Raw genomic sequence first — 25619 nt, 5'->3', positions numbered from 1 at the left:
AAAGGAGTGAGAGACAGTGGTCTGTAGGGTTCTGATGGAGGAAGAGGCTTTTAAGATAGCAACACAAGGCTGGGCATTGTGGAACAAATGGTTACAATGCTGCCTATGATATCCACATCCCATATCAGAGACCTGGTTCAAGTCCTGACTATCCTACTTCTGATTCAGCATCCTGCTAATAAGATTAGGAAAGTAATAGAAGGTAGTCCCAAGTACTTGAGCCCCTACCAACCAAGTTAGGGACCTGGTAAATTGTGTATTATGAATATAACTACGGCTTGATCTAAAACATTTTCTGACACACAAATAAACTTATTTTCAAATGCATTTTTCATGAATTTTAAAAAAAAAGATTTATTTAGTTTTATTGGAAAGACAGATATACAGAGAGAGGAGGAGAGACAGAGAGAAATATCTTCCGTGCAATGATTCACTCCCCAAGCGACTGCAACGGCTAGTGCTGCACCCATCCAAAGCCAGGAGCCAGGAACTTCCTCCAGGTCTCCCACGCGGGTGCAGGGTCCCAAGGTTTTGGGCCATCCTTGACTGCTTTCCCAGGCCACAAGCAGGGAGCTGGATGGGAAGTGGAGCTGCCCGGATTAGAACTAGCGCCCATATGGGATCCCAGCGTGTTCAAGGCGAGGACCTTAACGATGACCCTTCCCTTCCCTTCCTGTCCCGCCCCTCTCCTCCCTTCTCTTCCTTTCCCTTCTCTTTCCTTCCTTTTCCTCCCCTCCCCTCTTGTTCCCTCCCATTGCCTGGACTTGGCAGAGGCTTGTTTTCTCCTGCAGGGGCTCAAGGACTGGGAAAGGGGTTCACCAGCCACAGGGATATCCCTAGAGAAGATGCTATAAAGAAATACCCAAGACTGGGAAATTTCTAAAGAACAGAAATTTGGGTTGCACAATTCTGGAGACTGTGTCTAAGACAGAGATGCTAAAGTGTCTTTGCCTCTGTCTTTGAATGCTATGTACTCATTACACAGAAAGGACAGATGGCCAGAGGGCCAGCCTGTGTGTGAAGCCTTCTATAACATAGTCCCATGAATTGCCTCCTATAGGCCTCACCTCTGAATACCATCACCTTATGGATTCAATTTCAAACAAAGATATTTGGAGGAAACATTCACATTCTAGCAAGAGCCTGCTGGATTTGAGCCCACTGAGGAAATTCATTTCCTCATGAGAAATGATGGGTTTCATGTGACTTTCAGACCTGTGTTGCAAAGCTCTGAATCCTCCTGTTTTAAGTAGTGTTTTCCTAGAATGAACTTCAGGTCCACCCACCCCAAGGATGTGAAGACCTGTAACAGACACTGAAGCTTTTGCTCTAAGTGACATCTGTGTGGAACCCGGAAGCCTGATGGACATAGCCACAGAAAAGATCTGTCAGAGGGAGGTGGACTCTGGGTGCCTTGGCTACGACTCTCCTAGGTCCTTTCTCCCGGGTGCAAAACGTTTATTGAAAGGATTTGTGAAATTCGCTGCAGACTCCTTGTCTTCTTCTAGAACTCAATAATTGTTTTGTTCTTTATGTTCAAAAATGTTTTCAAAAACTTGCTTCAGTTGAGAACTGTAAAAAAATCAATTATTGTTTTTTCACGGTATTATTCTTGCTCTGGAGAATCACACATATCATTTCTTTTTCTTCTTCCCAAAACATATAATGAATGAACTGTGATGGTCAATTATCTGTGAAGTTGTGAGCATAAACCATCAAAGAGAACCTGTTTTTAAAGGCAGTTTTGAGTCCTCTTTTGAAAATATTTTGTGTTACTTTCTTGGGAGTATGTTTAATTTTGATCTTCAGCAAGGACAAGTTATCTGTTGTCTATTATCCAAGGCTGTATAGTTGTCTTTGAAAAAAATCTTGAATTAAAATATTTACATAAAACATATGCAAATATTTTATTATATAATTGCTTCACTTGGTATTTCTCTCTCTCTGTTTCCTCTCTTTCCTACACAGATTTCTGCCAAACTTTGCAATGATTCCTTCCCCAAACTTGAACCTAGCATCTAGATCTTCCAGTCACAGGAATTCCTCCCCTTGCTGTCTTCAGAATTCCTTAATCCATTCCTCCCGTAAGTGTTTTTCAGCTTTCCTGTTTGTGACTGCCTTTGAGCAGGACCTTCATCAGCATCATCCCTTCACCTTGACTGAATGGGTAGAAGCCACCGCAGTTGCTATTAAATTTTGTTCGTTAAACATTTCCTGTAAGACCATTCACAAATAGGTAGATGTTCTGAATGCTTTCTAACAGAAGAATGGAAACACAGAAAGGAAAATGCACACAAGGCTCTGCACGTGTGTTTAGAGGACGCATCGTTTTCGGGTAACCATCTGAACATGGCTGCTGCATTGATTTTGCACATCCCTACCCACCCCAAAAACACACCTTCTTCTCCTAAGGGGGTAAGACTATGCAATGGGTGCTTTTCCATCAAATAGCCCTAGTTAGATGCTCCGTTAGCTGCAATGTGGAACCCTAAACTTGAAAATACTATTGCCTGTCATACAAGGAACAATTCTTGGTTCTTTTGTTCTTCTAAGCTTCTATTTTTTTTAATTTATCATACCTTGGAGTTAACTATCAGAAAGAATGCATTTTTATTTTGAAGATTTATTTATTTATTTAAAATCAGGGGGGAGAAAAAGAGAAAGGGAGAGAGATCTTCCATTCTTCCCTCTGCTAGTACACTTCCCAGGTGGTAGCAATGGCCAGACTGAAGCCTAGAGTCTCTTCGAGGTCTCCCACATGTGTGGCAGGAGCCCAGTCACTTGGCCATCTTCTGTTGCTCTTCCTAGACCATACACCAGGGGCTAGATTTGAAATGGACTAGCCAGAAATTGGAGACAGAATTCAGTCCCAAGCGCTCTGAATAACAAATTTGGATGTGCCCAGGATCTTAACATACTGAACTAAACTGCTCAGTTCAAATGATTCATTTGTTGTTGATTGTGAGCAGTATTGTTTGTACAAATTCACAAATATTCATCTTTTCAGGCACAGAAGCAAATATATAATTTTTAAATCTTATTTATTCTGAGTAATTCTGCCATGAACCTTCCCATGCAAATCTTTTTGTGGATATATGCTTCTATTTCTCTTGTATAAAAACCTCGTAGTGTAATTTCTAGGCCACTTGGTATTTCTGTATTTAACTTTATAAGAAACTGCCAAATTGTTACTTAAAGTGATTATTGTATTAGTCAATTTTCCTGGTGATGCAGAAGAATTTATTTTTGCTTAATACTTTTTTTTCCCCTGTCTGTTCCTCAGGTTGAGAATTCTCTATTGATCTTTCTTTCAATTTCATGGATTCTTCCTTCTGTTGTCTTCAATCTGCTCTCACATGTATCAGGTGATATTTCCATTTTGGTTATTGTAGTAGTTCCAGAATTTACATTTTTGTATAGTTCCAAACTCTCTTTTGACATTTGCCTAAGTGTAAGTCAGTAAGAACATACCTTCTTTAATTTTTGAAATGCATTAACAGTAGCATTTTTCACATTCTTTTCTAATTAAGTCCACTTTATAGCCATTATTTCAGCATTGGTTACTATTGACTATAAGTTTTCTCAACTTTGAATTCAATTTTTCTGTTTGTTTCAACCTGCTTCATAACGTTTAAGTGCACAGCAATGACCAATTTCCATTTTTGTTGATTTTTGTTGCTCATGCTTTGTTTGGGCAGACTTGTGCAAAGGCCAAGGTGTTAACTTCAGTTCTGCTGTTTTTAGTGCACTCTACTGGGCAGATTTTGGAAGGCTTGATTTTAGAGTCTGTTAGAGTGGGTTTTTTTCTAAGAATAGAGTGTACCTAGGACTTGGTCTATTGCCCTCACTTCCAACTACCCAGAGTTGTTCTCTGACGGTTGTTATTCAGATGGTAACTGGTGTTCCTGTTCAGATCCAGTTCATGCTGTAGTTGCTCTCTGTGCACCTCAGGTACAGTTGTGCATTATTTGAGGAGAGAGACAATGAACACTTTGCTATTAGGCAATGCCCTGTTGTTCAAACATCATAGAGAGCATGTATGTAAACTTGGTCAGCAGAGCCTACTTTGCACTTAGCCTGTAGGGTATAACCTACTACTTCTAGGATGAAAATCTGCATAGCACTGTGACGCGATGTTATTTGTGTGTCTAATTATACCTGAAAGAGAGAAAAAAAGCTACCTCATAAATACTATGGGTATTCGATGCAGTGGTTTGGATGGTGCTTGGGTTACCCATGTACCACATTTGACTGCCTGGATTGTGTCCTGGCTGCTCCACTTCTCATTTGGCTTCCTGCTGATGAATACACTGGGAGGCAGCAGGTGGTGACTCAGGTATTTGGATTCCTGAGATTCAAGTTGAGTTGTGGGATCAAAGTTTCAGCTTCTGGGTTGTTTGGGGAATATGGGGAAGAGGCAGCAGATGCATGATCTCTTTTCTCTCTTTCTGCCAAATAGTATAAATGAAAGCTAAGTAGGTAATAAGAATTTTTATCCCTCTATAATATGATATGACCACTACCCGATATACGGTTCCTTTTTGTATGCATTATTATTATTACCTAGTTCACAATAGTAATCCCTCTTGCTATGTGTCAGCCAGGCCAGCTCTCCCCAGGAATGGTGGAGACCCCAAGTTGGGGATCTGCCTGGTGCCCCACACAGGCCTTGCCCCTGTTCTAGCTATATCCACTGCTCATAACATGGAAGAGAGCTTCCTCATGCAGCAGCACTGGAAATTCTAGTGTGCTGTACAGAGGTGACAGAAAGAATCCCAAATAGGAAGCTCAGGCATTGCCAGGAGTTCCGCCAGTCTCTTGGGGAGCTGCTCAGTCTCTTCAGCCATTTGCCCAGTGTTTGAAAACCTTGTTTTCATGTATTTTGTCCTGTTTCCTGATGATTTGTATTGGGAAGAGTAGTCTTCTTTCTGTAGACATAATTTAATATATATATTCTTTCTTCAAAAGATTTGCTTTTTTTTTTTTAAAAGATTTTATTATTATTGGAAAGCCGGATATACAGAGAGTAGGAGAGACAGAGGGGAAGATCTTCCATCTGATGTTTCACTCCCCAAGTGAGCCACAACAGCCTGTGTGCACCGATCTGATGCCGGGAACCAGGAACCTCTTCCAGGTCTCCCACGCAGGTGCAGGGTCCCAATGCATTGGGCCGTCCTCGACTGCCTTCCCAGGCCACAAGCAGGGAGCTGGATGGGAAGTGGAGCTGCCGGGGTTAGAACCGGCGCTCATATGGGATCCCGGGGCATTCAAGGCGAGGACTTTAGCCGCTAGGCCATGCCTCCGGGCCCAGATTTGCTTTTTTTAAGTTTAAAAGGCAAAGTTATAGAGAGAAGGAGAGACAGAGATACTTTACATTCATTGAATCAGTCCCCAGATATCTATAACAGCCAGAGCTGAGTTGCTCTGGTTAGCAGCCAGGAGCTTATCTCAAGTCTCGCATTTGGGTGCTGGGCTGCAAGGGCTTGGATTATTGTTTCTTGCTTTCTTAGACTATAAGGGAGCTGGATTGGAAGTAGAAGAACCAGGACAGGAACCGGCACCCATATGGGATCTGGCGCTATAGGCAGAGGCTCAGCCTCCTATGCCATGGCCCCTATACATTTCCTGAAATTTTAGCTCCAGTGCAACGTTTTGAAGGAAAAAAAATACTTTCACTGTGGCTGTGGTTTAAGGCTCTCCCTGCCTTGACCTGGTTGTTTCCAGCAGCCCCTCCTGTTTCTTCTTGCTATACATTGTTTCCTTTGTATAGAGTTGAGTCTGTTGTAAAGTAAAACATGTGTAGATCAGCTTATTCATCTTAAAATACAGTCAGTGCAACTGTTTACAAGCACAGCCTCCGTTTTAAGCCAAGAGCCTTGGGAGGAAAACAATTTCTCTCAAGCGCATTCTTTCCTTCCTCACTGGTAATGTGCGGTTCTTCCTAAGTATTGGAAGTGTAAGGAGTGTAGGATTTTGCCACAAGGAGGACAAAGAGCCTGATGCAGCTTATTCACCAGTACTGTTTATTAGAAGATACTCCTGAAATGTTTATTCTGCAACGCTGCAATCAGAAGCAAGGAGACCGATTTTGGAGCAGGATGGAGAGCAGGCGAGGCCCTTCTTCTCCTTCTGTGTCTCAGACACTCCCTTAACTCTTTGGCTAGCTGCTTCCCAACGAAGGCAGTTCTTCCGAGAATTCTGCCTTCCCTCTTATCTGTGTATTTGTCACAAGGAAATGCATTTTCTTCTGAGCAATTCCTGCTTAAGGCTAGTTATTTGATGACACCCCAAGAGATGGGTCTCACTAAGAGAAGGAATAGCAAACAATGTCTTGAATTTCTGAATTTGTTTTGTTTGTATTTTTAAGTGTGTTGGTTTCTGTGGCCTTAGTTTTGAGGTTTGAACTATGTAAATAATTTGCGTTTTCATTATACCTAAATAAGGAATTAAAATAAGTACAAAAAAAACCCCACTTAAAAGTATAATTTGATTGTGATTGTAACCTGAACATGAAAAACCAATCTGAAACCTGGCTCTCATTTGGGAACTGTGATTTGAAGTTAAGGATCAGAGATGAGACATAGTGGGGATTAGGCCACGGCCCGCTGGCATCAGAGCTGTGGTTGGAGTCCCAGCTACTCCAATTCAAATCCAGTTCCCTGCTAATGAACTTGCAAGTGCTTGAGCCCACACACCCCATGAGAGATGCAGATGGAAGTCTTGGCTTCTGGCTCTTGGCTTTGGACTGTCTAGTTCTGCTGCTTGTGGTCATTTCGGAAGTAAAACAGAGAGTGGGTGATTTTCTCTCTCTCTCTCTCTCTCTCTGTCTCTCTCTCTCTCTCACACACACACACACGCACAATGCCCTTAAAATAAATAAATAACTCTTTAAAAGTAAAATAAAATTGGAAGTTCTAGCAGTGAAATTGTTTTTTCTTACATTGTAAGAAATGTCTGAGCAAGGACATTCCCAGTAGATAATCATTTTCAGCTGAGCCAAGTCTGCTGCCTTTATCAGCCCACCTCCTCTATAAACTATTGTGATTTAGTGTCAGATCTAACAGATAGGGACTCTGTTATGATAGACAAGTGAATATCACAGTGAAGTGATTCTGGCATAAACATTTATCAGCATATTCAAGACTAAAGCTCAACAGAAAGGTTCAAAACTGAAGCTCCAAATAGGAACAAGTCAGGTTTTGTTTCTGTGGGAAAAACAGAACCTTTTAAAAAACTTGTGTGGGGAAAACAGGGCTAATTCTGATTCCTGTACTAACATATAAGGGGTTAATTCCCTGCTTTAATCAGACTGATGTTTCTGTACAGCATGAAATGTTGAGGTACAGCCCTTGGTAGTCATTTGGAAACACAGGTAGCTTTGCTCACCTATCAGGAAGGTCTTTAAGGGCAAGGAACCTTCTGAGTTTTTGTGCTGCAGGCCCCAGGAACTTGTACGATGCCTGCTGAGGCTGTGCCATCTGGGAAGCTTAGGTTAACACAAGGAGGAGAAAGAAACTGCAGCTTAGCTATCTCCATCACAAATCATATCTGAATGCATCTCACAGTCAAATTCTCCCTTCTTTCATGAACTATAGGGGGTCTGGTGCAGCAATTTCCCTAGTGGTAGCCCTGCTTATAGCCAATGAATAGAATCCATTTATTTCTCAGCCAAGTGGAGCTAGGATCCATTAGTGTCAGTACTTACAGGAAGACAGGCAGAGGTAGCCATACATTAGCTATAATCTTAGATAATCTTCCCTTGCAAATCCAGGAAAGGAGCAGTGGGTAGTTACGGAGCTGTTCTTGTAACAGCCCCATTACCTGATGGCATGGGGTACAAGGATTAAAGGGTGGCAAGTTAACTGCTCTGAAGGTGAATTGAAGTCAAGTTGGGTCTCATTAGGTAGTGGTAGATTTTCTGTCTCAAGATTTTGCAATGATTTTATTTCTCCTCTGCTGAAACAGAAAGGAGGACAGAAGGAGAAGCCATCCGTTTCTTATTCCAAGGAGTCTCATTCTGGTATCCTCTACTGCTTATGCCATGACTGATTACACTATGACACTGTTTTTCTACCATTTGAAACAAAATTATATCATTGTCTTTAAGAAATGTGTATGAACTTATTTTCATCTACTTAAGAAGCAAAAAGGGTAGAGAGAGTTAGAGAGAGTTCCATCCGTTTGGTTGCTAACCCACCGCTGCCTGCATGCCCTCAGTAGCTAGAGCTGGGTCAGAACAAAGGCTGGAATTTCATCTGCATTGCCATGTGGGTGGTAGGGACATGAGTATTTGGATCACTGCCTGTTGTCTTCCAGGAGCATTAACAGGAAGCTGGACACCCTGCACCGTGATCCAAGCTTGAACCAGCACTCTGTTGTGGGATGGACCTGATGTGCTCCGCTACAACACCTGCTGCAGGATGCTTCACACTGAGGCTCTGAATCCTCATACCTCTCCTCTTATTTATTTTCAATAATTTTTTGTACATGTTTTGTAGTAAATTATGAATTCCATTTTGTAATAGCTTTACTTCAGTAAATCCATGTATTTAAATGTCCTTAATGCCTTAACTTTACTTTTGTAAGCAGGATGGAGGAAAGGGTGATGCAGCAGGCTGCAGAAATGTTGCTGTGTGTTTTATTATTTCTAACTTGCAAGTGGCCAGGGTAGTTGAATACAAACTGTTAAGCTGTGTTTTATCACCAAGCATCGACAAGGCTACCTGTACAGACACCCTTGGCGAGGTGTATACACATGGAGTTTTTGAAACATGTGACAGTACAAACACATTGTAAGCTCTCTCTAAAGAACATCGGATGGGCCTGCTGGCAAGGGCACTAAGGAATCCTGTTACTGGCTTAAATCCTCTGGAGTAGTTACTTGGTATATAAACATAATCCCCCCAGCTACAGTCATTCCTTCTATAGCTAAACTATTCCTACACAGCTACTGCCACATACCTTCAACTACAGCCATATACCCTCAGTTACAGTCAACTACAGACATGAATCTCAGATATACCCATACCCATTCGGCTATAACCATATACCCCAGCTTGCAGTCTTAACCCCACAGCCTCAACCGTATGACTGACACCTACAGAATAAACCCCCAACAGCTTTTCAACCATTACACTCAATAGATACATTCATATACCCTACAACTCTAAGCCTCTCCTCTATAGCCACAGATGTCTATTCACACAAACAACCATATCCCTACACCTATAGCCATATCACCCACAGCTGTAGTCACATGTCTCAGAGCTACGGCTATACCCCCTATAGCTGCAGCCATAACCACACAATAACAGCAAATTCTCTACACCTACAGGCATGCCAGCTATGGTTAAAATCATGTTTGCTATGTCGATAATCATGCCCTTCCACAGCCACAGTCCGCTCCTGCACAGCTACTAGCAGTTACTCACAGTTGCAGTCAGACCTTCATCAGCTACAAGTGCAACTTGACCCCTTGTCTCCCCATCCAGACTCAGATATTTTTATTTTCCTTGTCTAAGTACCTATTTCTCAGGGTGGCTGAGGCAGCTGCATCTTTCTATCTTGTGAAGTGGCCGCTGAACAACTCCTGTGTCTATTTCACACCTAGTGAGTAAGGATATGGAGGGTGAGATTCTCATTCCGGTTGCAGACTTGTGGGCAGGCTGGGGGTATCCAAGCCTGTGTGAAATTCAAGACTAGAATGCTATGCTCTGGGGCAATTTTAAGGATGAAAGAAAGAATTAGGAATACTAAGACTTGGAACTTAGAGCAAATGTCCTATAAGACACAATATCCCTCCGACAGAATCTGGGGAAATGACAGGCTGAGGGCTGCATGCCACTTCTTGTAAATGCTTGTCACACAGACACAGGTACTTACTTGTTGTCTGGGGTCACGTTTTCATAATAAATGTAGAATAGCTTCCACAGAGATCAAGAAGCCGAAAATATTTCCTGTGTAGCGCATGTTCATTTCCTGGCTGCTCCACTTCCCATCCAGCTCTCTGCTTGTGACCTGGGAGAGCAGTAGAGGATGGCCCAAAACCCTGGGACCCTGCACGCATATGGGAAACCCAGAGGAGGTTCCTGGCTCCTGATTCAGTGTTGACTGAGCTCCGGCCATTGTGGCCACATGGGAAGTGAATCAGAGGTTGGAAGATCTTTCTGTCTCTCCTTCTCTCTATATATCTCACCTTCCAATAAAAAATAAAAATAAAATAAAAATAAGATGGAAAATAAGATGGAAATAACCCTTGTCTTGTTGACTTCTTAGATTGTGTAGTTGTGATAACACTAATCTAAGATGAATGATACTTCTACATATTAGAATGGTGTTGGTGACACAAAAAGGAGTGCTTTGTAACTTATGTATGTTCTTATTTTGTAGACAATTTAATACCTTTATGTTTTGACTTCGAAATATATTTGCTGTTTAAACACTGATTTATTTATTTGAAAGACAGAGCAACAGAGAGGAAGAGACAGAGCGAGAGGGAGAGAGAGAGATAGTCTTGTCAATAGTTCACTCCCTGACTGGATTCATCCTCTGGGCCAGGAAATAGCCAGATGACTGAAATCCCATCTGGGTCTCCCTGGTGAAGACCATCTTCCACTGCTTTCTCAAGTGCATGACAGAGAGCTGGATTGGAAGTGAAGCAGCTGTAACTTGAACCATAGCTCATATGGGATGCCAGCACAGAATATGGCAGGTTAACACTCAGTACCATGATGTCAGCCCCTGTTTCTTGATGATCTAACACAAATGGAATGGGCTGTGGTATGTATTTTCTGTATATAGTGTGCCCCAGTCACATTTACACTTTGTGGGACTTAACCTCATGAACTCTTAACTTTCCCCATGGTGCTCTGGTGGTAATTAACTTTCTTCAAACATTCTTTAGTTGAAAGCCAGAGAGAGAGAGAATCAGAGCAAGTTCCTATCCATCAGCTCACTCCTCAAATGTCTAAAGCTGGACTGAGGCCAAAGCTTGGAGCTTAGAATACAATCCAGGTCTCTCATGTGAAAACAAGAACCTGAGTAGTTGAGCCATCATTTCTGCCTCCCGGGGTCTCCAGGAAGTAAGGGGCAAGAACTAGGTGGTGTATCTAGTCCAGATTTTTCTATATGGGATCTGGATATCTTAATGTCACAGCTATCAATCCAGCTACTCACCCTGAAACATACAAATGTTAACCTGAATCTGTATATTTTTGCTTTCAGCCACTGTATCACTTCTTTTTTTAAAGATTTATTTATTTTTATTGGAAAGTCAAATATACAGAGAGGAGGAAGACCTAGAGGAAAATCTTCCATCCAATCGTTCACTCCCCAAGTGACCGCAATGGATGGAGATGAGCAAATCCGAAGCGAGGGGCCAGGAGGTTCTTCCTCCAGGTCTCCCAAGCAGGTGCAAGGTCCCAAGTTGGGCTGTCCTCAACTACTTTCAGGCCACCAGCAGAGATCTGGATGGGAAGCAGGGCCACCGGGATTAGAACCATTGCCCATATGGATCCCAGCATGTGCAAGGCGGGGACTTTAGCCACTACGCTATCATGCCGGGCCCTGTATTACTTCTTGACTGTGAAAATGAATTGCCATAAACTGGTTGTCTTAATAGAGACCTACTACCTTGCAGTTCTAGAGCTCAGACATCTATAATAGGTTATCACTGGACTAACATCATGTCTACAGTGCTATCTGGGGGCTTTTGGAAAATGTTTCCATACTTTTCAACTACTATAGAATGTCCTTACTCATTGGCTGCAAGCTCCCTTCTCATTCTCCTTAACCTTTCACACTTTTCGGAATACTGATTCTTATGTTGGGCAGTCACAGAGAATCCACCAGGATTCCTGTCCCACCACCTCCCCTGACTGCCATTTATGTGAAATTTCTTCTATCATCTGCCTTGGGTTTTTGGCAGAGTGACCAAGACTGGTTAGCAGCAATTTTTCTCATCAGAGTATTTACTTTGCAAAGGGAAGGGCTCTGTCTTTTAAGCGGCAGTCCCAAAGGCCTTTGGAGGTGATGATATTTTCTTGGTGCATGGCTGCATTGTGCTGCAAGTGGAAGCAGTGTTGTGCCTTTGTGAACAAACCAGGGCGGATTTCTGTGCTAGTCTGGCTGGAAGGTCTCAGGATTGGAGCTCAGCACCAAGAAACAGAGACACAAAAAGCTCTGACATTAGGCCACGGGGTGCACATTGCAGCGTGTTTCCTTCTCACAATAGAGCCTTTTGTTGTCTTTTCTAGAGTGTGATTTCTCATCCCTGTAATGAGCATTATCAGAGTAGTCAAGTATCTCATGCTTTTACTGAGAAAATAAATCAGTCTGAAGTGTTTCAACCACTTAGTGGAAGAAATGCACAGTACTTCTATGCGCACATCTGATTGCCATATTTAAGTGAATCTACTTTTTTCTCCAATCGTGAGCAGTATTGACTCAGGAATATTAAGAAAGTGATTTTAAAAAAAGGTGAAAAACCCATCTCTCTGTAGGCAGCAATTATTTTCTTAGTCTTTCACAGCAGGGTGACATTTGCATGGAAAGTATATGCAGAATGCAAACACAGAAGATTGACTTTAAATTATGCAAAATTCTCAACAGCAATGTGTAACTCAATGTTTTCTTTAGCTCAGGAAGTGTATTTTCAAATGGCTGTAATTGAGAGTAATCTCATTTGTGTGCTCTTTAACTTGCTCTTTATATTAAAATCGAGAAACTTTTACATTAATTTTTGTAACTACCAATTTCTCCTAATCTCCCTGGAAACGGCACCATTGTCACTGTACAAAATTGCATCAGCTTGTTTTCTCATTTAAACAAATAGAAATTCTAAACCTTGAGGTTGCATTTTCTGTACTTACTGAGTAGAAATGAGCAAAGAAACCAATAAGATTTTATGTGCTTATACAGGAAGAAAATAGTAATAACCATTGAGCTCAATTTGTAAAAATAACACAGAAAATACACCAAAGCTTGTAGGTATAAGAAAATAATTATATTAGCATATTTTTAAAGCTTTACCTATTTCTTTAAAAGGCAGAGTGACAGGGCCTGGCACAGTAACCAAGTGGCTAAAATTTTCACTTTGCTCACACCATGATCCCATATGGGTGCTAGTTCTAATCCTGGCAAACCCACTTTCCCTCCAGCTCCCTTCTTGTGGCCTGGAAAAGCAATGGAATATGGCCCAAAGCCTTGGGACCTGCACCCGCGTGGGAGATCTGGAAGAGGTTCCAAGCTCCTGGTTCGGATCGGCGCAGCTCTGGTTGTTGTGGTCATTTGGGGAGTGAATTATTGGATGGAAGTTCTTCTTCTCTATCTCTTTTCCTCTTTCTGTATCTACCTTTCCAATAAATAAATAAGCAGACAGATAAATAGATAAATGGCAGAGTGACAGAGAAAGCAGGGAGAGACAGAGAGACAAGGAGGTTCTACACTTACTGGCTTATTTCCCAAATGGCTCCCCTGGCTAGGCTGAAGCGAAGTGCTTGGATTTCCATTTGGGTCTCCTATGTGTGTTTCATGATCGCAAATTCTAGGACTGTTGTCCATTGCTTTCTTAGGCGCATTAGTAAGGAGCTGACTGGGAAATAGAGCAGCCAAGTCTCGAAGCAACACACTAATATGATTTCTGGCCTCTCAGGGAGCAGCTGAACTTGTTGAGCTGCAATCCTGGTAAACTAACATTACACTTACCTCACCCATAATCGATATGAAGACCGTGCAGACTATTAGAAAATGCATGAATGTATAATGTGGGCATTTTCTGAACTTGGGGAAATTGCATGTCAGATTTGGGTTTCCACGAAGTATACAGAGCTCTTTAATGACTAAAACATTCTCCTTTGCAAATTCTTACAAGCCTCAGGCAGATAAAACCTAGTGTGAATAGTTTAAAAGGTTTTTTAAATATTGACTTAGACAATAATTTCATTCTGCATAACGTTAGCTGTTCTTGCTTCATTTGGGTGGTGTGGATCATCTCTATTACTATCTTGGAGTATTTCTTAATAAACTTTTTTAGTTAGAACAAATTGTTTTTGACATGGCTTCTTCATTCAACGAAAGTAAAAGCTTGTTTTAAATTTTTAACTATGTGACATAGTATTTGAAGCTACAATGAGAATATATAAAGATATTGTATTATGTATATTAGAATGTTTTCTGCCTATTCTATTAAGTTAAAATGCAATATAAACGCACCTTTAAATAGAAAATGATGTATCCTAAAAAGTGCTTGACACTTAGTCTATTTTCTGTGACATTTTGACACAAAAGGGATTTCTTGATAAATAATTCAGTTAAATACCCTCAGGTCTGCTTAAAGTATTTGAAGAAGAATTAAAATGGGGACTGGTGCAATAGCTCAAATGGCTAATTCTCTGCCTTCAAGCACAGGAACTCCATATGGATGCTGGTTCATGTCCCGGTAGCTCCACTTCCCATCCAGATTCCTGCTTGTGGCCTAGGAAAGTAGTGCAGAATGGCCCATTTGTGCTGTCCTCTGCTGCTTTCCCAGGCCACAAGCAGGGAACTAGATGGGAAGTGGAGCAGCCAGAGCATGAACCAACATGGCATCTCAGTGTATACAAGGTGAGTACTTTAGTCACGAGGCTACTGCACAGGGCTCAGAGGACTAAATCTTGCAGTGTTACCCTTGTGTCTACTCATACACATACTGATACTACAAAACAACCAAAAAGCAGCATTTTCTTCCTTCCGCATTTTTTTACGTCATTAATCACTGTCTGAGGCTCACAGTTTAATCTATTTCAGTAATATAAATGTATATGGGTAGTATATATATATACTGCACCAGGCCTAGAAGGGAATAATATTTTAGCTAAGCATTTACATGAGAGGCAAACATGGTGAAGTGTGTGGAAGTTTGTGTGTGCATGAGAGAGGCAGCGACAGACAGAGAGAGAGAGATCTCATGTGCTGGTTCGTTTCTTAATTGACCTGAGTGATTAGAACTCGGAAACGCTGAGATCAGGGTCTGGGAATTCAACCCGGGTCTCTCTCTTGGATGGCTTGGACTCAGCTGCTTGGCCTGTGCTTTGCTGTTTTCTAAGTTTTGCTTCAGCAGGAAGTTGGAGCTGAAGCCTGCAGTTGAACCCAGGGACTTTGACATGAGATTAAGCTTCTTAACCAATATCTGGACCACCAGACCAAATGTCTCCCTGGAAAAAAAGTAGTTTTTGAATGTATTTATCAGTCAAATCATTAGGAGTGATATTGTAGACCCATGTGATTAAGAGATGCTAATTTTAGAAATATTACCCTGATAAGGATCAAAATAAGGCATCACACTGAATTAGACAAGTATAAAAATCTGTTCAGAGGGTGTTAAGAAAATGATAAAACTGGAAGTGCATTCAGTTCTAAAACATCATCAGTGACATGGTTTTTATTTCTTTTCTTCCCATGCTATTCATTTATACAAGTATTTGTTAAATCCATAGTTATTATTTCTACTTTGTACAAGCTATTTATTTAATAAATGACATGCAACAAATAAAACTGTAATTAATGACTGAGACATTGATGTGTCCTTATGAGACAAGTTCTCTTTCCTCATTGCTGTGACAAATAATGCTAAGCTTGCGATTCATGCTTCCACACTGATTTGTCAATATGATTCCCATGAAAGACGTTGTTACTCATTTTTGCCTTAGTCCATTTTAATATGCCCTATCACTATAGTAAACAGGAGACTGATTTTCCATCATTTTAGATAGGATTCCTAACAGAGTAATACAGGAGGAGGTAGACAAGGATCGCAAGGTCTGTGCAGTGTCTCGGGTTGGTTTGACTCGGAAGGAGGTCCTCACTCTGGGTAGCATTTGCTTATGAGGGAAGACCTTAGTTCATTTAAGAAAATAACAAATTCTGAAATCACGATGTATTTTACAGAGTACAAGAGATTCAGATAACACCAAATCCAAATAGCTTCTCAAGTTGGGAAATGCAAATCTAATTCATAGATCAAATGTATATAGTTAAACATATTTTTATTGCATTTCATTTTTTTAATTAATTACATTGCATTATGTGATACATTTTTTATGCACTGGGATTCCCCCCGCCCCTCCCCACGCCCTCCCCCCGCGGCGGATTGCTCCACCTTCTTGCCCTTCCATAGTTCAAATTCAGTTGACATTCTTTCATTGGAGGTATTTACCAAGCATAAAGTCCAGCATCTTATTGTCCTGGTAAGTTCAATGGTTTCTTGGTGAGACCATCTCTGGTCTGAAGGTATAGCCGGCAGAGTATCATCCCAATCAATTAAAAGCCCCAACATAATATAATATAACCTATCAGGATCATAGCTGGTAACTCATAGACAACAGACTCGAATTAGCATTAGACAATAGCAAAACTACAAAGGCAAAGGGAGGAATCAGGAGTAATCCTAACAACCTTTTAACAGGAGGTCATGTGCATAGAGCAGGGAGGGGTCCCCAGAGTGGAGCAGGTGGACAGGAGGAGGCTTTTACCCCAAACCTGAAGACTCCTAGATCCTCACCAAGGACTATTAGTAAGAGCACCGAGGACTACATCCCTACTGCCAAGGAGACCACGGGGAAATGGAGTGCCTTCGGAGACCAAGAACTCTGGAGTCACCCAACCCCAACTGGATCTACCACATGGGATGGAAGAAGCCCAAATCCTGCCTTGCAGGATCCAAGGTCATTGGAACAACAACCAGGATCCCTGAGGGGTCTGCAGAAACAAAAGAACAGTAAACTTCCTTCAGGACTAGGCAAATGTATATAGTTAAGATTAAATTGAACAAAAATAAAATATTCATCACTCCTTTTCTATGTAGGAAGCTTTGTCTCCAATCTATATACTCTATGTTATCTACAATTTATGTTTTCTATTTTATTGTCTGCATATTATCTATTAACATCTATCTATCTATTTTTTTAAGATTTATTTATTTTTTATTGGAAAGGCAGGTGTACAGAGAGCAGGAGATACAGAAAGAAAGATCTTCCATCCGATAATTCACTCCCCAAGTGACTGCAATGGCCAGTGCTACACCCATTCAAAGCCAGGAGCCAGAAACTTCTTTCTGGGTCTCCCATGCGGGTGCATGGTACCAATGCTTTGGGGCTTCCTCGACTGCTTTCCCAAGCCAGAAGCAGGGAGGTGGATGGGAAGTGGAGCTGCCAGGATTAGAACCGGCACCCATATGGGATCCTGGTGCTTTCAAGGCCAGGACCTTAACTGCAACACTATCGTGCCGGGCATGACATCAGTCTATTATTAATTGATAGACCCGTCGTGTGTGTTGACATTTGACACAACACTGAAGTGGTTGCTTGGGAGGCCTGCATTCCATATAGGCATGTCAGCGTTCAAGGTTGTGCTTGGATTCTGATTCAGTTTCCTGCTAATTTGTACCCTGACATGTAGAAAGTTATGGCTCAGGTACTTGGCACCCTGTAGCCCCTGTGGGAGAAGCAGCTCCCAGTCCTCCTTTGGTCGTTGTGGGCATTTGGCGACTGATGCCATCGATAGGATCTCTCTCTGCAAGTTTTTCAAATACATAAATAAAAGGATTTAATTGCAAATGATTTTTATGTTTGTAGCTTTCATGAACAGCATTTTTGCATGTGCGCTCACGTGAGCAGTCATCGGGGTCCACTGTGAGGTCTGTTCCCATCTCCGTGCAGCCGGGGTACATCTGTGTCTTGATTCTGATGCCGCTGCCTTCTTTTATATTGCTATTTTTTTAGTTTCTTCTTCAACCCACACTGCTGACTTTCTAAACTTTGGCTTTTCCCCTTTCTTCTAACTGATTACAGCATACAATTTGATTATTTTTGCTACTAAACATGATTATGGATTTCTGCATTCTGCACTCTGCTTTTAAAAATCTGATGACAATCACATTTTTAGCTCCGTATTAAATGTCATTAAGTAGCACAGAATGGTTCTTCTTGCAACAAAAGAAAAAAGTGGGCAGTCTTGTATTTTTGATCAAAAGAAAGAAAATCAATTCATTTATTCCACTCTACTAATTTATTTAGCTTTCAGTATCATTTCCATTACTGAACTAAAGTTCCATTAAGCATAGAGCCTTGTGTATAAATCTGTACAATGTATTCATTTTAATAGTGGGAGAATTTTTAAAGAATAAAAGATACAGTGTCGATAAAATCTTTCAGTAAGAACTTGTAGTTTTGAGATGAACTTTTGCTAGCAAAGACCCTGAGGGATTTTGCTTCCCAGTAGACTATTCTTTCTGGTGTTTTCTTGATCACACATTAAGCATGAAGTTACTTTACATCTTGCTAGTTGGGTATGGTGTTCTCATTGTTTTAATTCTTGTGTCATGAAAAGTCATTTACTTCTCTCAAACTGGGTAGTCATTCTGAGGCAGAAGAAATTTTATTTTGTGAGCACACAAGGGCATTTACCATTTTCTCAAGGACATGTTTCAAATAAGTTTTTTAAAAGCTACTAAATGATCACATCTGTTCAGAAAATTCAGATGTGTTCCAGTAATCTTTCCACAAGGACACCTTATCACAAAGTACCACCTCTCTATGTTTATGGAAGAGGCTTTTATTTGTTTCATTAAAATCGTGCATTGCTGTGTTATCTGTCTTTAGCTTTTTGGAACCAGGTATTTATGTAAAAACCCAGAAACCATTCCATCCAGGACCTCTGCCCTTGTGTCTGTGAGCCATGCAGCTGAATCCAAGTTTTTATTATTATCCGTCCTTCTGAAGCCGCCTTTAAGTCAAACTGTCATTATGAAATTAGATATGGATTGACATTGTGGGTTTTGTGGCATGAAATAGCTCATTTCAAGGTCTGTAAATCTTTTCTTTGTACATCAAAATAGCAACAGAAACATCACTTTTAACATTGCTAGAGTGTTTACTCTTGTTATACAGGTGTAATGGGAAAAGTTAATAGCTAAATTTAAACACAGTGACAGATTGTATTATCCAAGCCAGACAACATTTTATAATGTGTTTACACAAACATGCTTTGCTTGGACCGCTCTAAGGGTTCTCATTCAGGACCATCATGGCCATAGCTACTGGGACCCTCACGTCTTGACCCTCCCTGAAACACAAAGAGCAATTGGTGCATATTTCCATTCCCCAATATTGGGAACAGTGACCCAGGAATTTAGCTTAGGGTTTATGGCTCTTTAATCATCACAATAACCCTTAGATGGGATTATCATTTGTTTGCAAATTTATTTTTATGTGTTTGAGACACACAGAGAGAGGCAGGGGGTGGAGAGGGAGAGAGAATAGACAGGCAGGTAGCTACATAGTTAGACAATAATGGATAGATTATTATAAAAGTATCAACAGTCCATCCATGAGCAGATGGATGATAGAACTTTCTGCTGATCCCAGTGAGCAATGAAAATGGGAAGGACTAGACCAGGCTGAAGCTGGGAGCAGGGGATTCAATCTGGGTCTCACAAGTAAATGGCAGGGACCCATTATTTGTGTCATCACTGCTTCACTGCTGGGTCTGCATCAGCAGGAAGCTTGAACCAGAGACCCAACAAGTGTATGTACCTAGTAGGAAATTTAGGTGCCTTAATCACCAGGCCAAATGCCAACTCTGGATTATTGTTTGTATGGGATGCATATTGTTGAATATTAAGTTTGGTAAAAAGATTGGAACTGATGTATTCTTACAAACATAGGTCACACATTTCAAAAAATAATTATATAAAAGAGCAGATATCATATTTTATATATACAGTTTACATAGTGATAGCCATTGCCCTTCTTCCCATGCTCTCATCTTTCCTAATTCTTCCCTTCTGATTGTTTTACTTTTTTGTGTTCACATACTTTCAATTTACTTTATGAACATAAGCTTAATTCTCCATCAGATAAATAATTCATCAGGTAATAACTAGAAGCCCCATGGTGCCTCAGGATCATACACTAGGGCTGTAAACAGCAATTAAACCTCAAGACGTGGATTTTTCGCACCTGTGATACATTCTTGTACTCTCTATGTCAGTTGCCTTGAATCAAAGAAAGCATTGTAATCATTTTTTTGTTGTTGTTGTTGGTTGGGAGGACACAGGTTATTTCACCAGTCATAATGGCTGCTATTTGCATTCATTCTGTTGTGAAAGACAGAATTTTGTTCCTTTTGACAGCTGAATTGTATTCCAGCATGTATATGTATCACATTTGCTTTATCCAATCATCAGCTGATGGGCTGATTCCATATCTTACTATTGTGAACTGGGCTCTTGTAAATATGGGAATAGAAATATTTCTTATCATGCTTGAATTTCCTTTGGATAAATTTCCCTAAGTGTGATGGCTGGCACTCACCACGGGTCAATTTATCAGATTTCTGAGGAATCACCATACTGCCTTCCATAATGGTTGTATAAATTTATAATCCTCAACATCCACAGTGTATTGAGGTACTTTTTTTCTCCACATGTTTGCCAGTAGGTTTTTTATTTTACTATTAGTTTTTAAAATTTTTGGATGATAACCACACAGTATTGTGAAACCTCATTGTGATTTCTATTTGTTTCCATTTATACTTCATTTAAAAAAGTTTGTTTTTGGACTGGCAATATTGGTCAGTGGCTAAATCTTCACTTTACAAGCACCAGAATTCCATATGAGTGCCAGTTTGTGTCCCAGATGTTCCATTTCCCTTCCATCTCCCTGCTTATATCCTGGGAAGGCACTAGAGGATGGCCCAAAGCCTTTGTAGGCTTGGTAATAACATAGGGGGAGTTAATGGGGTAAGGGGACTTGGGGTGGGAATAAAGGAAATCAAATGAGCCTATGGAATTGCATCATCAAATAATAACAATAAAAACAAAGCATTAGCTAAATGTCTTCAGGATTAAATTTGAAAGAATGAATAAGAGAATAGCAGCTGTCTTAATGTATTCAAAATTATATTGAAAAATACAACACTTCTTCCAACTTTATTTGTAAGAATTTGAAATGTATATTAAGAAAACTTAATTGCAATGTAAGAGAACACAAATGTGATAAAAGTTATACAATATATTATGAAAAAAATAGTATCAAATTGGAAGCCAGTAATTAGAGAAGAGCTGCAACAGTTGAGATAACTATCACTCACTAGTGGAAAGAGTCAACAAAGTGGATATGTTGGTGCTTCCCAAAATGGTATATCCACAGTGATTCTGACTGAGATCTTAATATTGCCTATTTGAGGCATCAGTGGCTGATTTTAAAATTAACTTGACTGAGCAGATGGCCAAGAGGATCCCCTAGAGTGATCTGATGTACCAGTCAGAAATACTTTTTATAAAATGTTTAGTGCTAAAGATAGTATAACACTAAGTTAAGTAAGCAACTAAACTGGAAATAGCATAGCATTTCTTAGGGTAGAATGGAATATAATAAAATACAGGAGAGTATCACAAAATTGGAAAGAGTCATATAAAAGGTCTCATAAATCTAATTATCTATCTATCCATCTATGTATCTATGTAAGAGCTATAGAATCACTATTGAGTAGTGAAACATTTTCCATAAGTGTACTATACCTGTTGACAAGTCAGCTATTGAGCAGGACCTCTGTCTTTGTTGCTATGCCTCTAAATTATAAATAATAACAAATTAGCATCAAGAAATACTTCATAGGAAGAAAGCTTTCAGAACACCTGCCCTACCCACCTAAAAAATCTAATTGAGGCTAAGGAAACAACCATGCAATATTCAATTTGCAACTAAACAAATGTCCAACTTAATCAAAGTATGTGGAGACAGAAAAGCCTGTATAACCATCAAAATTTAGAAAGGAGGGTGTGGAGTTGTGGCATATCAGGTAAAGCCGCTGCTTGTGACACCAGTGTACCATTTGGTTGCTGGTTCTTGTCCTGGTTGCTGCACTTTTGATTCTGCTTGCTGCTAATGGCTTGGGAAAAGCAGCTGAAGATGAACAGAGCACTGCCACTCACATGGGTTGGCCAGAAGAAGCTCTTGGTTTGTGGTTTCATCCTGCACAGCCACAACCATTGCAATCGTCTGGGGAGTGGAACAGTGGGACGAAAATACTGTCTCTTCTGTCTAGCTAGTTCTGACTTTTAAATAAATAGAAGTTAGAAATTGAAAAGAAATTAACTATGGCACAAATATAAAGATGAAAAGGACAAAGAATAGAGAAGTTGATGCTTAGTTTGTGTTTTTACGTGCTCCTGAACAAGTGAGTTGGATAGCTTTTTATATTAACATAAACATATACTATCCTATATATACATGTAATTATTTTCCTCATGTTTAGTGGATCATTTATAAGGAATGATACCATATGATTTCTGGTGTTAAATGATCTTGCATAGGATATAATTCTATTTCTGGTTATACATGAACAGTTCCTTCATTTTATTACTCCAACTGTGAAATAGGAATAATATTTGTTTTTCCATTTAGCATGGATGAAATAGAAGAATGCTACAAAGTCACAAGTTGAGGTCTACCTCATGTCATGTCCAGTCTCTAGCCTGTGCTCTCTGTCTCTGCTACAGGTTATATAGCAGTCCAGGTGACATTGACCTGTGGCCAGCCCTGATGGTTGAAGACTTGATCCCTGGTACAAGAGTGGGACCAACACTCATGTGCCTGTTGGTCATCCAGTTTCAACGGCTAAGAGATGGAGATAGGTGAGGGCATATCTGTTTTACTTCTCAGTGTTAATAAAGATATTCTTTGCTCAAAATACTTGTCTTTAATGCTATGATTTTAACGTATTGACTACAGTGAGTAACAGCATTCTTTTTTTTTTTCTTGTCAATCTCTATTAAGAAAAAAAGAAATAGTCTTGGAAGGTGTTAGGCGGCAGTGGCTAAAGAAGTGCATGTCAGTTTCACAAACATGTGTTCTAATATGAGCATCCTTGTTTAGACCTGTTGAACTCCCAGGATAGTGTCCTTGTATATAAAGTGTGTGAAACAATGGGATGTGTTTCATAGGTCTAGGGCAGCCCTGACTGATGTTGAGAGGAGTTGAAGGCACCCCAAGACTCCCTCCTGCACTCACATAGAAGAGTAACTGGGCTGAGAAGACCTTTTTCCAAAAGTACCTAATGAGGCCTTTGACTAGAGGAAACAGAACTGAGAACCTCGCATAAAATTTGTTGGCTTACGCTCAACATGTTTAAAGTAAGCAAATTATGAAATTATGGAGGACAGCTGCTGGAGAATATGAGTCATGTAGTCTCTTCACTGCTGCAAGGTTAACCTGGATGAGAAACTGGAAAATCCAAACCTCAACAGCTGGCACATGCTCTTCTCTTAGTCAGGAACAAGTGTGTGCCTGCATGTTGTAAAGCTTAGTGTGGTGTAAGACCCAGGATTTTTATGAATCTTTTGGATACTTCAACCTTCTGTGTTTTCACAAAGATGATTTATGCAAGACTTGAAACACAGCCTAAAATTGAGTTTTTAATTCAAATTTCACAAAAATGGATACTTCAGTCAAATTTTTCTTCTAAGTGTCATCCATGCATATGTTATAAATAACAGCTAAATATTTGCTCTTTTTATGGCATATTGTCAAGCATTAATGTTATATTTCATGAAAGGAAATGTTATAGATCATTGTAACACAGGATTTCTTACCTGATATTATGAGATTAAGGTATTCAATTGACAATAGTTGAAGAACATATGAAATCAAGGGTTGAGCCAGTTTAAGGAGCCTCCAGGTTTGAGGTTTGTGGGTATTACCTTCTCTGTGTATATTAATTTGTTAGTGAATAAAATACTACAAACTGGTTGCCTTACCTACTGAGATATATTCCTCTCACCAATCTGGGTTTCAGAACTCCAGAATCAAGAAGTCAGCAAGGTTGGTTCCTGCAAAGGCTTCTCTTCCCAGCTAAACCTGCCCACCTCCACCTGTGTCTTCACATGGTCTTCCTTTCGCCTGCATCCACAATTCCTATCCTCCCAGGACCATCAGTTATGTTGAATTAGGTTCCATCACAATGTTCTTATATTATGTTTATTACCTCTTTGTAGGCCTTACCTCTAAAAAAAGGACACATCTCGAATTCTGTTTAATACTGTTTAATTTTCTGTTATTTCCCTAGCAGGAAGCATGAGTTTGGCATGCAGCATTTGAATATTTATCAAGCGAATGAAAATTGTGATTCATTTTAATAGTCCATTTTAAAGGTCATTCTTTAATTTAAAACTGAGTGTTTCTTTTAAGTGGTCAGTAGATAGAACTGAGTATATGTTAACAATTATAAGTAATATTTTCTCCTAGACAAATATGTTAGAATTAGAATGCTTAGATAATGTGTTGAACAGTTTCTGGGACTTAAAATTTTAAGTGTACTTGTTTTTATAGAACTTCACAAAACTTTGCATTATTTCGTGGAAGTAACAGGCAGTGATAGTTTTGAAGCATGGAGTTTAGGGATATTATAAATATTGCAAGGAATTAAAGGTATCCTCAGTTGGAAGTCAAGCATAGTATTTTCAATGTACTGCTTCTGTTGTGAACTCGTTGTCCCTTCTAATCACTCTGCTCTATGTGTACCTGACCTCTGAGGACACAGATGGTGAACACTGGCTTTTGTTGCTTACTACCAGGTTCTGGTATGAAAACCCTGGTGTGTTCACCCCTGCTCAACTCACACAGCTCAATCAGGTGTCCCTAGGACGTGTGCTTTGCGATAATGGTGATGCCATCCAGCAAGTTCAGGCAGATGTCTTTGTCAAAGCAGAATACCCACAGGTTTACCTGAGCTGCAGTGACATCCCGAAGATGGATTTGAGAGTGTGGCAAGAATGCTGTGAAGGTCAGTCATGTCATACTTAGATATTTTTCTGCATGCACTTGTGTCTGTGTTGCTGTGTGTACATGTGTTAATTCCAGTTATTTAAAGACATGCAAAAAGTAGCAACACACAATGCTTCCTTTTGGAAATTGATGGAAATTTCTGGTGTGTATGCTAGGAAAAACAGAAGCTACCCGAGCAATCAATCAACCTGTTTCATTTCACATGAACTTTGGCAGAGTGTAAGGAGGCCAGCTGATTGAATAGGACTCTTGTGTTTTGTGTTACTGTACCAGAGATACAGTTCCAGTTATTTGGTGATGAAATTTTACATGATCCTTTGGGCAGAGAGAAAAGAAAAGACAGACTAACATGGTTCACTCAGACTTTTCATTCTCCACAATATGTTGTGAACATGTTCATTGGAAGCAGGAAGAAGTCTGGAGAAAATTAGGTGGAAAGTTTTCCTTGAATTTGTGACATTTGCACTATCAGCTGTCATGATCGAAACTCCTTCAGGTGCTTCATCAACATCTATCCTCAAACTATGCCTTAAGCAGTTAGTATTTTATTCTTTTAAAATTGGGGAAAATTTGGTTGAAAAATTTTAGATGTTTCTGTCAAAATCAAAAATGAATAAACAGTAGATCTGGTAGCAGAGAGAATTGTCTTCTGACACCTAGACATGAGCAGATGGTGTGATGTGTGCACAGTGAGCAGACACGGTCAGAGGAGGGTCATTGTGGCAGCTGAAGCACAGACACCTGTGGCCTTCTGCCATCTCCTCTGGAGTCTGCAGGCTTGGGGCAGCTGCAAGGATG

The 25619-nt window shown here is 40.2% G+C and overlaps 1 protein-coding gene across 1 annotated transcript in view; it reads left to right on the top strand.

Annotated features, from left to right (window-relative positions):
• The window catches only part of PXDNL (peroxidasin like), a 384948-nt gene that overhangs the window by 323529 nt on the left and 35800 nt on the right, over positions 1–25619 (top strand). Inside the window, 2 exon segments of the mRNA XM_058668897.1 lie at positions 22538–22672; positions 24611–24819. Of these exon segments, the coding sequence (XP_058524880.1) occupies positions 22538–22672; positions 24611–24819 (344 nt within the window).

The sequence above is a fragment of the Ochotona princeps genome, chromosome 9, assembly GCF_030435755.1.
Source record: "Ochotona princeps isolate mOchPri1 chromosome 9, mOchPri1.hap1, whole genome shotgun sequence".
Classification (NCBI taxonomy): Eukaryota; Metazoa; Chordata; class Mammalia; order Lagomorpha; family Ochotonidae; genus Ochotona; species Ochotona princeps.
Note: the sequence above shows the minus strand (reverse complement) of the source record. Positions and strands in the feature narration are given on the sequence as shown.